The 15,399-nt window shown below is 43.0% G+C and overlaps 1 protein-coding gene across 8 annotated transcripts in view; it reads left to right on the top strand.

The window, feature by feature from the left end:
- Positions 1-15,399, top strand: part of ADAMTS9 (ADAM metallopeptidase with thrombospondin type 1 motif 9) — a 170,024-nt gene that overhangs the window by 79,840 nt on the left and 74,785 nt on the right. For 7 of the 8 annotated variants that reach the window (XM_045051823.1, XM_006928919.5, XM_011280154.3 and 4 more), the window contains 5 exons: positions 196-300; positions 438-605; positions 2,418-2,687; positions 8,545-8,706; positions 10,807-10,983. In XM_045051823.1, coding sequence (XP_044907758.1) covers positions 196-300; positions 438-605; positions 2,418-2,687; positions 8,545-8,706; positions 10,807-10,983 — 882 coding nt within the window. The remainder of the gene's footprint in view (positions 1-195; positions 301-437; positions 606-2,417; positions 2,688-8,544; positions 8,707-10,806; positions 10,984-15,399) is intronic. The other variant, XM_045051826.1, reaches the window with a different exon arrangement.

The following is a 15,399-nucleotide window of genomic DNA, read 5'->3' as shown; positions in this document are numbered from 1 at the left end:
CAGTGCATTCATGAGGTGACTCAGATTATACCCCATTTTACAGTTGAAAAAAACTGGGGCCGAGAGATGCCATGTGATTTTCCCAGAATTCTGAGGTCTTAGAATTCTTCACTCTTATATTTTTATTCACCTGGGCCCTTAAAGTGTGCATTGACTTCAAGGTAACTTTGCCTTTCTTCCCCCTCTCCCATCTAGGACTGTGAATTACCATCTTGTCACCCTCCCCCAGCTGCCCCGGAAGGAAGAAGAAGCACGCAGAGTGCACCAAGAACCCAGTGGCGATTTGGGTCTTGGACACCAGTAAGAAATAAATGGCAGACATAGAGAGGGTGGAAGGGGAGGAAGAGGTTCCCTGACATGACTGTAGGAAGTGGGTTGCTGTCCAATGAACCATCGTGTCCAATAACATCCCTGCATTATCTTACTTCAACACCCAGTGCTCAGCCACTTGTGGAAAAGGTACTCGGATGAGATATGTCAGCTGTCGGGACGAAGACGGCTCTGTGGCTGACGAGAGCGCCTGTGTGACTCTGCCTAGACCAGTGGCAAAGGAAGAATGCTCTGTGACTCCCTGTGGGCAGTGGAAAGCTTTGGACTGGAGCCCTGTAAGCGAGTGGATTCTTGGGAATTGGGAAATGACTGGGGGAACCATAGAGGATGACTAACGACAGGTCACAAATGTCAATGGGTACTGTTTTATAATTGGACTTAGTTTATGATTTAAATTATTTTGCCTCATATGTGTGCGGCTGGTATGAATCTTGGCCGGATGTGCAAGAAATGGATGTTGTTAAAATGTGTAAGTCAACGTGCAGTTGACTGATGCCCCATCCTGTTGGGTTGACTGGAAAACCCGGTGTTGATTGGGTCACATCGGAATGTAATAGGCTTGTGGAGCACCACAAGTGCCAGGGAGAAGAGGGGGAGTCAGGAAAGAGCCTCTTACCTTGAGTCTGGGTGCCTCCTAGAACCCAGACTCTTGAAGTTCAGAGGTTCTTGGCTTCTCTGTCAAGAGTGGGAAGTGGGAATCCTCATCCAATGCTATGGGCTCGGCCTCCTGTGCACACCAGGCACCATCTGTGGGCTTGTGTAAAAGTAGAAAAACCTTCATTTTCAGGCGGCACCTGCCTTCTGCCTTGCAAAAATCCCAGCGATAGGGAAATATAAAGCTTAGGATAGGTGAGGAGAGGCCATCAGGAAAATAGAGAAGTAATGTCTTCATAAGTATCATAACATAAGTACGAAATTTGAGCAATAGATTCAAAGAGAGCCGTGTAAAAATCCAGATCTTGACACATACTGGCTGCATAACCTTGAGCAGTCTGGTTAAAGCCTTTGAACCTCAATTTCTTCTTTTTAAAAGACCCAAAAGAGTACCTATCTTACAAAGATGTTGTATTATTTGAGATTGCCTATGTTAACTGCTTAGGACAAAGTAGGTGCTCAATAAATGATAGATAATCTCACTCTGATGCCTTGAGCTTCCAGTCCATCCGTCCGTCCATCCATCCATCCATCCATCCATCCATCCATCCATCCATTAAATACACCTGTCTGTGCACCAGATGTTTGTAAAAGCTTAGTGTAGAAAAAGCAATGAACAGCAAATAAGAAAGTCTTAGCCTTCATGAAGATCATTCTGATGGAGGTTCCAGTCAGTCAACAAATAGAGAGATTTAGCAACAGACACTGACAAGTACTAGAAACAAGTCAAGCAGCATAATAGCATAGGGAAAAATGGAGTATGCTTTTAGACAGTGTGGTCAGAGAAGGCCCGATAGCACGCTGAGCAAGACTTGAATGTAGTGAGAGAGTGAGCCATGTGGGCATCCATGTTGTTCGGGAAAAGATAGCAGCTGTTAAAAGACCCTGAGTAGAGAGTGTTCTTGGCATGGTCAGGAAACATCCATAAGACCAGTTTGGCTGGAGTGCAATATGTGCTAGGAGATGGGTCAAGGAGGTCGCCAGTGGCCATATCACACAGGGCCTCCCAGGCCAAGGTACGGACTTTGGACATTTTTCAAAGTGAGTTGGGAAGTCACTGGAGGAAATGGCGTGATCTTTTATTTGTAAGTGTCATAGTTGCTGATACGTGGACCACAGACTAGGGCTGCAGGGAGGGGTTCGACGTTGTAAACAGGAGCCCAGCTGAAAAGCCATTGCGGTGCTCCTGGCAAGGGAAGGTGACAGCAGAGACGGTGGGGAATGGATGGATTGGGGTATCTGTGACGACTGAGCTGACAGGGTGTCTCAGTGAGATGGCTGCAGGGTGGGAAGACAAGGGAGCAGACACGGATGATGCCAGAGTTTGGGGTCTGGGCAACCGAGCGGGCGCTGAGCCACTCACAGAAAACGCACACTGATGGGTTTGTGCCTGCCAATGACCGACCCTTTCTCTTTCTGGGTGTTCGACGTAGTGCTCCGTGACATGTGGGCAAGGCAGGGCGACCCGGGAAGTGGTGTGTGTCAACTACAGTGACCACGTGATTGATCGGAGTGAGTGCGATCCAGACTACATCCCAGAAACCGACCAGGACTGTTCCACCTCACCATGCCCTCAGCGGACCCCAGACAGCGGTCTCGCTCAGCACCCCTTCCAAAGCGAGGATTTCCGCCCCAGAAGCGCGGGCCCCAGCCGCACCCATGTGCTTGGTGGAAACCAGTGGAGGACTGGCCCCTGGGGAGCAGTGAGTATTCCCTGAAGTCCTTCTCTACTTTGCTTTCTTCTCCTTCACCCTTGCAGCTTTGGGGGCAGACAAACTAGAAACACCTCTGAAGCCCTTTTTTCTCACAAGGGCTTGGCCTTGTACATTCCCATTTGTTTTGGGTGAACCCTAACGGGTTCATCACAGTCCCTGAAAAGTTGTCCCCCGACAGTGCCTGCAGGCCACCTAGAAGCTGCCTTAACTGGGTGGAGGTGGGGGGGGCATATCACAGCTGGACAACAGCATCAGGTGGCTTCCTAGGAGGTATCGTGAGGGCCAGGATGATTGATCCCGGAGGCGGAGGCGGCAGGCAGCTCTTACCTGTAAGGAAATCAAAAGGACAGAGGAAGTTTTCTGATAGGGAGCTCTTAATGAAAGTGGTTTTCCTTCTTGCTGTTTTCTAGACGAGAGCAGTCTCAAAGTGGCATGGTCCATGCATAGTTTGTAGTAGTAGATCATTGTCCTGGACTGAGGGGAGTCACTGGTCCAGATAATTCTCTGCTTAGGGGAGCAGTACCAGAATCTAACGGCGAGCAGCACAGGCTCCGAGTGAAGGTGCCTCTGTGTGAGCCAACGACCTACACTTTCAGATTTTGAGATATTTAGCATGCCCCCTAGTCTCAAGGAGCCTCAGTTTCCTCCTTTGTAAAACAAAGTGAACAACAATTCCAGCTCTCCTGGGTGGTTGTAAGGAACAAATGTGACGATGGAAATAAAGTGCTTTGCACGCTGCCTGCCCCAGAGTGAGAATTTTGTCAGTATTCTTAGCATTGCCCTTCACGTGATGAAGATCTTGAAAAATATTGAATTTTAGGTTTTTCACTAAATATTTTCCGCAAAGTAATTATATTGTGCAATACTGGACATGTCTAATGGGACTGCAGGAGGGCTAAGAGAGCAAGGGACCCCGCATAGGTGTGGGAAGTCGGAAGATGTCTAGTAATCACCCCAGGGTCTTCGTTCTAATTGTTTACTCTCAGTTTCCTTCGCGTACCACTAATTGTGTTTAATTATTTCTGAACTAAAACGCATTAGAAGGAAGCTGCGTGCTTCCCACTGTGTTTCAGTAAGTGAGTTTTTCTTTTCCTGTGACTACTGATGAGCCATCAGCCATTTCCACCCAGTACAAGTATTGGTTGTCCGCAGAACGTCTGCCATATTGCCCAGGACCTTCGCTATCTCATTCTCCTTGCTGGCTTACCCCTTCCAGGCTTCCTGGGCCTGGGTTAGAAGAGATTTGGGTTCAGAGAAGTTAACAGGTGATCACAGGAGGTAATCACTGAGTGTCCCGCAATTTTTCGGATTGGAAAATTTCCAAACTCATGTGCGTTCTAATGATAGCACTAGAACTCTTTAAAACAAAATTTTAAAGCTATTCTTACTTACGACTACATTTGGAGATGATGCATTCTTTTAAAATTGAATGATTCTGCCCTTGGGCAGTGTTCCAAATTAGGGAGGATTAGGTAACCTTTTTGCAGCAATGGGCAATGCCATTCTTTTCCTCATCGTGTTTTTGTTTGAGGACTTTTTTTCCCCCCTAAGTGAGGCTGAAAATGGACAATGTGATTTTTTTTGCAGCTGTAGCCTGACCTGCTTCCAGAAGGTGCATGTTTGCTTGGTGCAGCGCACAAACCATGGGATTCTTCCTGCTTTCCATGGCAGGAAAGGCAGCAAAGAATTTTCACCACTAGAGAATGGGAATCTAATGTTTTCAGTGGATTCTGGAGTAAATACCTCAATTTCTAGCACATTCCTGTATAAACCTGGACCCTGTGTGAGGTTTGCACCCCTGTTACCAATTAGGGGTCTCTGGTTGTGAACAAAAGAAACTGACTCTTTCAAGTGAAAACAAGACCAACAAACAAAACTTTTCGTTTGGCCCCGGTAGAGGCAGAGACCAGAGCACCTTCAGGGATCTAGCTCAGGGGTTGGCAAATCTTTTTGGCAAAGGACCAGATAGTAAATATCTTGTGTGAGGCGGACCATCTAGTCTTTGTCACAGCTAATCAGCTCTGTCGTTGCAGCACAAAAGCAGGTGTAGACAATACATAAATGAGTGGGCATGCCTATGTTCCAATAAAACTTTATTTATAAAAGAGGGAGCAGGTCATATTTGGCCCTCATGCTGTGTCTTGCCAGCCCCTATCTAGATGGAACAGTAATTAGAGGGTAATTTTTGTAGGGAGTTTCTGTCTTAAGAGATCCCTCTTAAGGCTCATCTACCCTGCTTAGGATCTAAATTCTCAGGCAAGTCTCACTGGCCCTGCTTGTTCCACTTGCCCACTCAATGATCAGGGAGGGGCAGAGTATCTTAACACATATTCTCCCCCCAAGATGACATCCCTTGGGGGAAGAAAGGTTCCTTAAAGGAGAATCGGGCTGCCAGATCTAAGGGGAAGTGTGCTAGGCAAGTAAGAACGACAGATGACCACCACCTCCTACCCCTGCAGAGACCATTCCTTCTCATTTTGGCCAGTGTGGATGATAGGTACAGGGTTTTTTCAAAGAAATGTTTACCTAAGAAAATATGTCATCTTAAAAGGACAGGAAGATTGTTACCAAAAGAAGTCCAGAGTGAAATGCTGCAACATGGAAGAGAACTAAGAATCCCTGTTAATACAAATAAACATTTTTTAAATGGCCATATTGAACCTGGAGAAAAATTATGTAGAGCCCTTTACTTGTCTCTGGGATTATAAAGCCCCAGACAGGCCCTGGGTTCAGATGGTTCAAGACTGTGCTATGTAGTTCCTTGGCCCCAGCTGAGCACTGTCTCCATCTCTTTGGTCAGATTTTCAGTAGGAAACATCTTATTGGTCACTGGACAGCCACTGGAGTGGTTGGCCATAGGTCAGGTGACCAGCCTTGCTCCATTCAAGCATATTGGAGGCAGGGTAGCATGTGGTTTATAGAGCTGTTGTTTCCAGTAACTTTAATTGAACCAGGCTGAATATCCTGTGACTGGTGCTATGTGAGCTAACAGGGACACAAGTTATGACCCTGAACCCTCTCAAGGAGCTTACCACACTTCACTGAGGCAATAATGTTCACAGGTGACAAAAGAATGAGACAAGATTGTATTTTCAAGGGAAGAACTCAGGGGCCAAAATATATATTACAAATGCACTTACAATATGGAAGTTCCTTCCTCACATTATATATTTTGGTTCCCAAACAAAGCCAATTAAAATAATGATTTTGTGTTTCCTGTTACGTCCTAAGCTGTTTAAAAATAGAAAACAGGGGTGGTTAGGTGGCTGAGTCAGTTGAGTGTCCAACTCTTGATTTAGGCTTAGGTCATGATCTCACAGTTTCATGAGTTTGAGCCCCACGTTAGGCTCTGTGCTGACAGGATAGAGCCTGCCTGGGATTCTTCCTCTCTCTCTGCCCTTCCTCTGCTCGCTTGCTCTCTCTCACAATAAATAAAATAAACATTAAAAAAAATTAGAAATAGAAAACAAGTATTTTCAAGTTTAGAGTCATTATACCAGAATCCTCCGAGAATAGAAATGGCATTTTAGTAAATCAAAAATTGCCTAAATTTTTTTTAACGTTTATTTATTTTTGAGACACAGACAGAGCATGAACAGGGGAGTGTCAGAGAAAGAGGGAGACACAGAATCCGAAGCAGGCTCCAGGCTCTGAGCTGTCAGCACAGAGCCCGACGCCGGGCTCGAACTCACGAACTTGTGAGATCATGACCTGAGCCGAAGTTGGAGGCTCAACCGACTGAGCCACCCAGGCACCCCAAAAATTGCCTAATTATTTTCTCAGGCAGAAATCATAAATCTGTTTTCCTGCTCCACATCTTAAAATTATACCCGATGTATTTTATTTTATTTTATTTTTATTTTATTTTTATTTATTTTTTTTATATATGAAATTTATTGACAAATTGGTTTCCATACAACACCCAGTGCTCATCCCAAAAGGTGCCCTCCTCAATACCCATCACCCACCCTCTCCTCCCTCCCACCCCCCATCAACCCTCAGTTTGTTCTCAGTTTTTAACAGTCTCTTATGCTTTGGCTCTCTCCCACTCTAACCTCTTTTTTTTTTTTTTCCTTCCCCTCCCCCATGGGTTCCTGTTAAGTTTCTCAGGATCCACATAAGAGTGAAACCATATGGTATCTGTCTTTCTCTGTATGGCTTATTTCACTTAGCATCACACTCTCCAGTTCCATCCACGTTGCTACAAAAGGCCATATTTCATTTTTTCTCATTGCCACGTAGTATTCCATTGTGTATATAAACCACAATTTCTTTATCCATTCATCAGTTGATGGACATTTAGGCTCTTTCCATAATTTGGCTATTGTTGAGAGTGCTGCTATGAACATTGGGGTACAAGTGGCCCTATGCATCAGTACTCCTGTATCCCTTGGATAAATTCCTAGCAGTGCTATTGCTGGGTCATAGGGCTAGTATCCAATACCCGATGTATTTTAAAGTCACCCGTAATTTGTCTGAGATGGGCAGAGAAATTGAAATTCGGTCCAACCATAAGCCAAAAAATATATTCAGAGCTTTATTTGGAACAAGCTGACCAGCAAGATGCATTGTTTGCAAGTATTTTGAAATAACCCTAGTTTGAGCTAGGATTCGACAGAAAGCACAGATCAGCCATCAGAACCCAGAACAAATGGGGCACTGGGATAGCTCCACTGGTGAAGCATCTGACTTCGGCTCAGACCAGGATCTCACCATTTGTGAGTCCAAGCCTCTCTTTGCCTCCAGCTCAGAGCCTAGAACCTGCTTTGGATTCTGTGTTTCTGTCTCTCTCTGCCCTTACCCTGCTTGCTCGCTCTCTCTCTCTCTCTCTCTCTCTCAAAAATAAATAAAAATTAAAAAAAATTTTTAAAAAGAACCCAGCAGTAACAAAAAAAAATTGTCCAGTGCAGTTGGAAGCTTAATAATTCATTGGAATTGCATTGCTTTGAGGACAAGTTGTTATTTTATAGGCAAACTGATTTTACAACTTAGGGGTCACAGTGAAGGATACTAGCAAACACATCAGTTTTCAAAAGATAAGGACATTATGGAAAGAACAAAACCACTCAAGATGTAGATAAATAAGAGAACTCTGAGAAGCTTGTGTGGGAAATTAGCTGAACTGCAAACATAATTCTGCGACAACCAAGAGAGGGAGCGTTAGAAAGTGCCCCTGAAGAGAGGCTTGTCAATGTGGAATCCAATTAAGGTCCTTGGGGAAGTAAAAAATAAATTAAAAAGCAAATCTTGCTGCCATCAGCCGCTAAAGTCAAGGCTATTCTGAAGAGAGAGACGGGAACATTCCCTGCAAGGAAATGATGTCTTAGTGACGTTCCGCTACGCTTTGGGTAACCGAATGAATTAATACGGAAGTTCACTTTCAACAGTGGTGTCTCCTTAAGCATGTACTTTGACCTCTGTGTTGAAGTCAAATGTTGGTTCTAAACGAGCATTTGGATTTTGAAAAGAAAAGAGTTTCTCAATAGGCTATGGTATCTGTTAACACCTCTGTGCTTCTCAGAGCTGCAGAGAGGTTAAAAGAAGACAGTAAATGGAATTGCTTTGGAAGACATTATCACACATGGGGCATCTTTTGAACACTTCGTGAGTGCCGAAAGTGTGCAAGGGAGAGGCCCTTTTTCTGCCCTCCAGGTTTTTATAAGGCATGCCCATTAAACAACCCCACAGAGTGGAAGTTCTCATAACGGCTTTTTGACCACGGTGGGAAACTTGAGAACGGATTCTGTCACATTTGTCTCTGACTTTCCAACCAGCTGCTTTTTGGGTCACTGAGATGTCGATCGAGGCAGGGATTAACCTGTTGACTGATGTCTGATGTGTTCAGTGTTCCAGTACCTGTGCTGGTGGGTCCCAGCGACGTGTTGTGGTATGTCAGGACGAAAATGGATACACTGCAAATGACTGCGTGGAGAGGATAAAACCCGATGAGCAAAGAGCCTGTGAATCTGGCCCTTGTCCTCAATGGGCTTATGGCAACTGGGGAGAGGTGAGAGTGAGCCATCCTTTTGTACCTCCTTTGGAAAGAACACAGAGTAATTTTGCTGACCAAACTGTGCTGTTGTTCGTGATCTGTTTTAAGGGAGAAGAATGAATTCTGGTGAGAGCTTCTTGATTTGGGATTAACCACGAGACCTGTCTTAATTCCAGACCATCTTAAAAGTACAGTCATTACCAATGAGAAACAGCTTAATCACATAGGAGAGGAAAATTAGGAAAGAATACAGATAAATGCTAGGCTAGATTGTTTGTTAACCTCTGCTGATTAAAAATTGGACACTTTTAAGGTAATTGGACATATGTGTTAAATTGGTCCATGAAAACGTTACCATCCTTTTCATAGTTTGGGGCTGTTTATAATTTACGCTTGTTCCCATGGCATGATCATTCTGGTGTTCCAAATCCTTGATGAAACCAGAATGAATAGGTGCTGTTATTCCTACCGGAGGTGATGCGTTCTAATGGTGGACGGGAATAATTAGCTCTATGATCTCAAGTAATAAAATTCTTCAGCTGTTACCTTTTAAGAGTAATGACCAATGAGGGGCAATAGACTATTTGCACCAGACAAAACTGGATTCCATTCCCGGTGCTGACCCTTCCAAGCTTTGTCGCCTGGGAAAATTATATAACTTTACCAAATGTCTGTAGCCTTGTCTGTAAGTGGAATAATCATGGCACCAACTCATGACCTATTGCATGAGATAGTGCACGACCAATACCTAGCATATATAGTCTCCAAAGTTCGCTGCTATTACAATCATCATCATTATCCTCACTACGACTACCCTTTATCATTAGGATGACTACTAGTATCAAATAGGGTTTTGAGCCACTCTTTTGTGGAGGGCTTACATGCTTATTGTTTTGTGTTTGATTGACCAAGAATGCATCCCTCTACTCGTGAATCCTCGGAGAGAGCGCATACTTAAAGCTTGTGGAATTGCTCTGTCTTGACTGTCAACTTTATAAAATAAAACGTGAAGGTTAACGTCTTGCAGACCCCAGTGCCAAGAGGGGGAGAAAGACAAGTGAGAGGGATGGGCGTGTTAGTCCACGCTCCTGGCGAACCCAAATCACGTGTCCCCGGTTTCACATAACCCAGTAGTAATAGGCAGTCATAATGAAGCGTTCTATTAACTTTCGTTGACGGTGCGCCGTTCTGGAGGGCTTTGCCGAAAGGCAGGAAGGGGGAGTCAGGCTTTGAGACTCATGCGTTGTGGGTTTCCCAAAACTCCTCACAGAGTTCTGTCCTGTGGGGCTTGTGATTAAGCTTCTGTAATTGGACCAAAGCCAGGAGAGTACACGCATTCACTGGGATGCTTGCTGTCAGCGCAGACCAGATCATTCCAAATTCTGTGGGAGATCTGGCCTCGACACAGCAGGAAAGCCAGATGTCAGTGTTCCTGGATGTGAGCACAGCAGTGCCGTCCAAGAAACACAGCTCGTTCCTGCCTCAGAAGTTCGGGTCTCCCCCACCACATTGTTTATTCATCCTGGGGAAAATCATCATTATCCTGAGATGCGGAGATAGCGTAAAATATCTTAACGTCATAAAGGTCTGGGGAGGTTGGAGTCACATAATAGCCACAAGTTGGTAACAGCTTCTTACAAGCTGCCAGAAAATAAAACTGGCTCAGTCATTATTTCCTTTATTTGGTAGTGGGTGGTTTCGGGATTTTTATTGGTTTGATTTTTGCCTCTGTATACCTCAAAGAAAAGGCTGTAATCTTATCCTAGTCACTTACTGTCGAATTGGCTATGATCAAGTTAATTAACCTCTTTTAAGCTCCGTTGTCCCATTTGTAAAATGGGGCAAATAATTATAGTCTCCTCCTGATGAGACAATGCCCACACCAGCGCTTAATTAGTACAGGGGAAGGGAAGCACTCAAGAGACGATGCCTACCGTTAAGTCAGGGAACTCCAGTCTATCGTATATAATAATTTTGCTAACTCAGCTTGGTCCTGCCTAGAGACCAGTGCCGTGATAGAATTTGGTTAAGAAATTGTTCTTATGGGAAAGAAAGGAAAATTTGTCGCTGGCTGTTCAGACCGAGTGACCACAGCATCGTTTTCCCCTCTTGCAGTGCACGAAGCTATGCGGTGGGGGCTTGCGCACGAGACTGGTGGTCTGCCAGCGGCCCAGCGGTGAGCGGTTTCCAGATCTGAGCTGTGAAATCCTTGATAAGCCTCCGGATCGCGAGCAGTGTAACACACACGCTTGTCCGCAAGACGCTGCCTGGAATCACGGCCCTTGGAGTTCGGTACGGCCCTAACTCTTAATGTTCGTTAACCAAACTATTTGACTAACATGCCTGATTCCAAGGTGTTCTGGGTCGCACTCCTCTGCGACAGCCAGTGGTCTTGCTCCCAAGGGCATCCCCGGGACTGTGCTATGGTCTGTGATTGTCCTCATACTGACAAACAGGAGAATTAATTTTTTTGTGGTATTGCCGAAGTGACTTTACAGAATACATGTACCTCATATTGGCCTGGGGCCAATGTCAAGAAGTAGCTTCCTTTTTGAGAAAAGCAAGACTGGATAGATAGATAGATAGATAGATAGATAGATAGATAGATAGATAGATTTTTTTTTTTTTTTAAGAAATGAAATACGTTCATGTAGTTATTAAGCTCCAAAGTGATTTAAACAGACAACTCAATAGCAGACATTCTTTCCTTTCCTAAGCTATGAGAGTTTTGACTTTGTGGGGAAGATACCTGCGTATTGAGGCCAAACCAATTTTTTTTTTCTTCAATGACTGTAATTTGCCTCTGTATGACTCGGGTACGACTCTCGACGCAATCACCGTAAAGCCTGTGCCCACAAAAAAAGACTGAAATCATTCTGACAACGCAAAAGACCAGCGACAGTGGACTCCATGACTTGGTGCCTTTCAAGGCATCTGAAATGTTTCCCTCCCTCTCCCCAAGACACAAAGCCCGTTTGAGGCGCTTTTTTGCATCAGTCCGAGGCTTCCCTTGCTATGGGCTCGCTGACATTGTGAGACAGGTTTTCCACTGTAAAAACTATGCAAACTTCTGGGGCGGCTCTTGGCAAACAGAAGGTCGGCTGGCTACGTCAAAACAATTCTTTGGCTGAGTTGTGTCATAATCTTTGGAGCCGTTAGGGCTGTTTCATGTAAATAGAGTAAACGTTTCTGTAAATACATTGATTGCACTGAATCGGAATTTAGTATTATATGAAGTCATATCCAGAAGCCTTTTTGGCTGCATAGGGTTCTGAGGGAAAGTCTTAACCATTCCTGAAACCAGATGAAGAACAGATTAACAGAAGTGAAATGTCTAATACCTGTCGATGCCTCTTAGAATCAGGGGTTTCAGGGTCTGAGATCATGTCTGCAGGTAGAACCTAGCTGCATCAGCACTGTACTTAGTATGAAGTAGAAAGCCAGAAAACTTTAGAGTATCATCTCTACTGGTACTATTTAGCTGGGCTGCAAGGCTTTCCTTCAAGAGCTTAAGAAATGCCACTCTGAGTCAGATGTATCTTCACCCGAAGCATTTTGTCTGCAATACTGGCACCCTCCCAAAATGAACATTTTGAAAAAGATCAGAAATGGCTATAGAATGTCAGGAACATCCTCTGGCACTCCCAACTTCCCTAACTCACCTTTGACGTATTATTTTTCATGAAATTTCCCCTCTTGGGCCCATTATATTTTTACCTTGTTCGCTCAGCCAACAGCAACACCACCCCAGAGTTGTGTCTCAAAACCTCTAGCCCTCCAAAAAAGTTCTTTTTCTTTAATTTTGACCAAAAAAAAAAAAAAACATCTCCTGACCTTCAGAGGTCAGGAGATATTTAATACATAATATATATAATGTATAGTAATATAATAATATATTATATACTGTATACATAGTATACGTGTATGGATACACATTATATACAATATATAATATATGTTATATTGGTTTCCACTGCTGTTCTCCTTGAATGCTTTCTAAATACACCTCAAATTTTTTTACACAAGATCACCACCCGCCCCCACAGATATTTTAAGAGTTCAATGCTTAAATTTTAAACTATGATTTGCTACTTTAGCTGAAAATTTTAAGATTTTTATTGTAGTTACTCTTAGGCCTGCACACGATTTTCTGAAACACAGAGAGAAAAAGAAAGAAGAGAGATTCCTAGTGCTGTGTCATTCACAGAAAAGAAAACATGGATTTTTAAAATATTTTTGCTGCCTCTATGATTTTAGTGCTTCCTTTATAAAGTGATCGTTGTTCAAGCATATATTTAAATGCCTCTACAATCTAGGAGCAAGGCCAGTTGTGTAAGGCTTCTAGCTGTGATTTAAAAAAAAAAAGTGAAATCAAAAGCATTCTATTTAAATAGATACGTTTATATTACTTAAATACATGTGTGTGAGGGCAGTCTTTCAGATTCTTACTGTAGGACTTTGATTTCACTTTTATGTCGATTTTCATGGATGCTTTGGTACAATTTCTGAGCAATTCTAAATTTAAGCATACCTCAGAGAATCGTGTTAATAGCCATAAAACCACTCCCATGGTGCTTCATCATTGTAACTGACAGTGAAATTAACAACAGCAAAAAGTATATTTGAGGTGCTAACATGTTGCTTTCAAGAGAAAGCGCACTCCATTTATTAGAGACCAAGAGTAGCAATTAGTCCTTCAGTAGGATTGCTTTCTCTCCCCAGATTTTCACACACTGGCGATAGTGTCCAGAATCAGCTACGGCCGTGTGGAGTAGGCCTTTTCCAAGGTCAAAATGGAGATAGCCTCATTCAACAGTTGTTACTAAGGAACAATATTTAGGAAGGAAAAGCCACAACATGTTAGCATGGCCTGCCGGTGTCTCTTAAAATGAAGCTTCGGTGAACGTAGGCTTAAGTACCCGTCTTAGACCCTTAGTTCTGGCTCCTGTCATTGGAGATTCGGAATCGTGATTTTGAAAAACATCCTCCAAAAGCTCAGCCTTTTCTGTCCTCTTTTAAATGTGTCCTTCCACTCTTACTTGGTAACGTTCTGATCTCTAAATCAGGTTCGCACCCTGCTAATGCCTTCCAGTCTGCTCCTGCCGCTTGTGGGAGCGGGCTGAGGGGTTGAACGCACACGTCCCATGACTAGCGGATAAATTAGAAAGAGAGCTCTATACTGTCACACCACGGCAGAAGGTAGTTTAAAAATCCGCAGCATTCTCCAGTCAGCAGATCCATGGAGAGAATTCAAGTAACAAAGGTTGCAGGTGATGTCAGCTCTCCCAGCTGGTCTTGTCGCATTCCTTTCTGCGTTGCCCCGAGTATCTGCTTGCTCATCATCTTGGACCCTGTGCTTCTCCTGAGGAGAAACTGCTTGTTTGGGTTTTTTCGTGACAAACCTAAGAGTGTTCTCTGAGCCTTGCTTTAGGTGCTCTGGAACAACGCTTGTCGACCCGAATAATGAGAATTTATGAGCTCATGAAGGAACTGTGCTTTTGTTTCTGCCTGGCCAACTTATGAATTTGTGTCTACCTCATTTTCATATTAAAGTTTGCAGCTTCCTTAGGTAGGAAGAGAAAATGTCTGACATCAGTATTTTATCACCTCGCTGCATCTCTCTCTAGCAAAAATAAAGATTGTAAATATCACTACCAAACTTTCTGAATACGGTTTTATGCAGCCAAGCCTAGTATTGTCTGAATATTTTGAGCAGTACAGATTTCTATGTGTTTATATAATAAAGCATATTTATTTTTTCCATGTTATTTAATTTTATATACAATGTTTAAAAATCAGTGTTTATCAGCTGATTGTAAAGGCAAATAGGCTATGTGAATTAGAAATTCATGTGTATGTTTCTTTGGGTTTTAAAAAGATACATTCTAACTTTGTAAATCCCTTCCAACGTGTCCCATCCCTCTCCCCAGTGTCCCATCCCTCTCGCCAATCTGAGCGGCCAACTGGTAAACTCTATGTAATTGGATAGTTTAAAATGTGTATTTTAAAAGGATACTTAAAAAAGAATTCTGAATTGGAAATGATGCCTAGTGATATAAACAAAAATATATGAGGCTTAATATTTTGGGTTTTTTTTTCTTTTCTAATACTGTTGTCCTGATTCATTGAGTCTCAGCTATGAAATATGAATGTTCCATTTATTGAATTTGTAGGTAATGATAAAATATAGCCAGAAGACAAAACAAACGATTAAAAGAAATGGTCCTGAACATGTAAAAAGAGCTAGATACAGGAAAACACTAACCTAATGTGCATACATTTGATCACACTTTATTCTTTGTGTTCAGATAACTATAAAAGACTTGAGCATTTGTCAATTTTGTTATTGGTTCACCTGCAATACATTTCAGAAGGAATTTCTTTCTTATTAAATAAAGAAAATATGATCAAAATAATCTTGGAAGTTTTAAGAGAGCCTGCGGTTTTCAAAAAATTATGCATCATAAAGATGGTCCCTGATACCTATTGGTTCCACATCCCCTGAGTCTCCTTTTTACGTGTAATTTAGTATGGTAACTGAGAGTTAAAAGGACCAAAATCAGATGTATGTGAGTTTGGGGTTTCTATAAGGTGCCAAATAAGTAAGATAACTTCTCCAAAGCAGATGATGATAGCTAACTTTTCCTGAGTATTTTCTGTGTACCAAGCCAAGTTAAGCAAATATACATCATATTTATCTCCCATGTT

The sequence above is a fragment of the Felis catus genome, chromosome A2 (genome assembly GCF_018350175.1).
Source record: "Felis catus isolate Fca126 chromosome A2, F.catus_Fca126_mat1.0, whole genome shotgun sequence".
Lineage (NCBI taxonomy): Eukaryota > Metazoa > Chordata > Mammalia > Carnivora > Felidae > Felis > Felis catus.
This window is presented reverse-complemented; position numbering and strand designations above follow the sequence as displayed.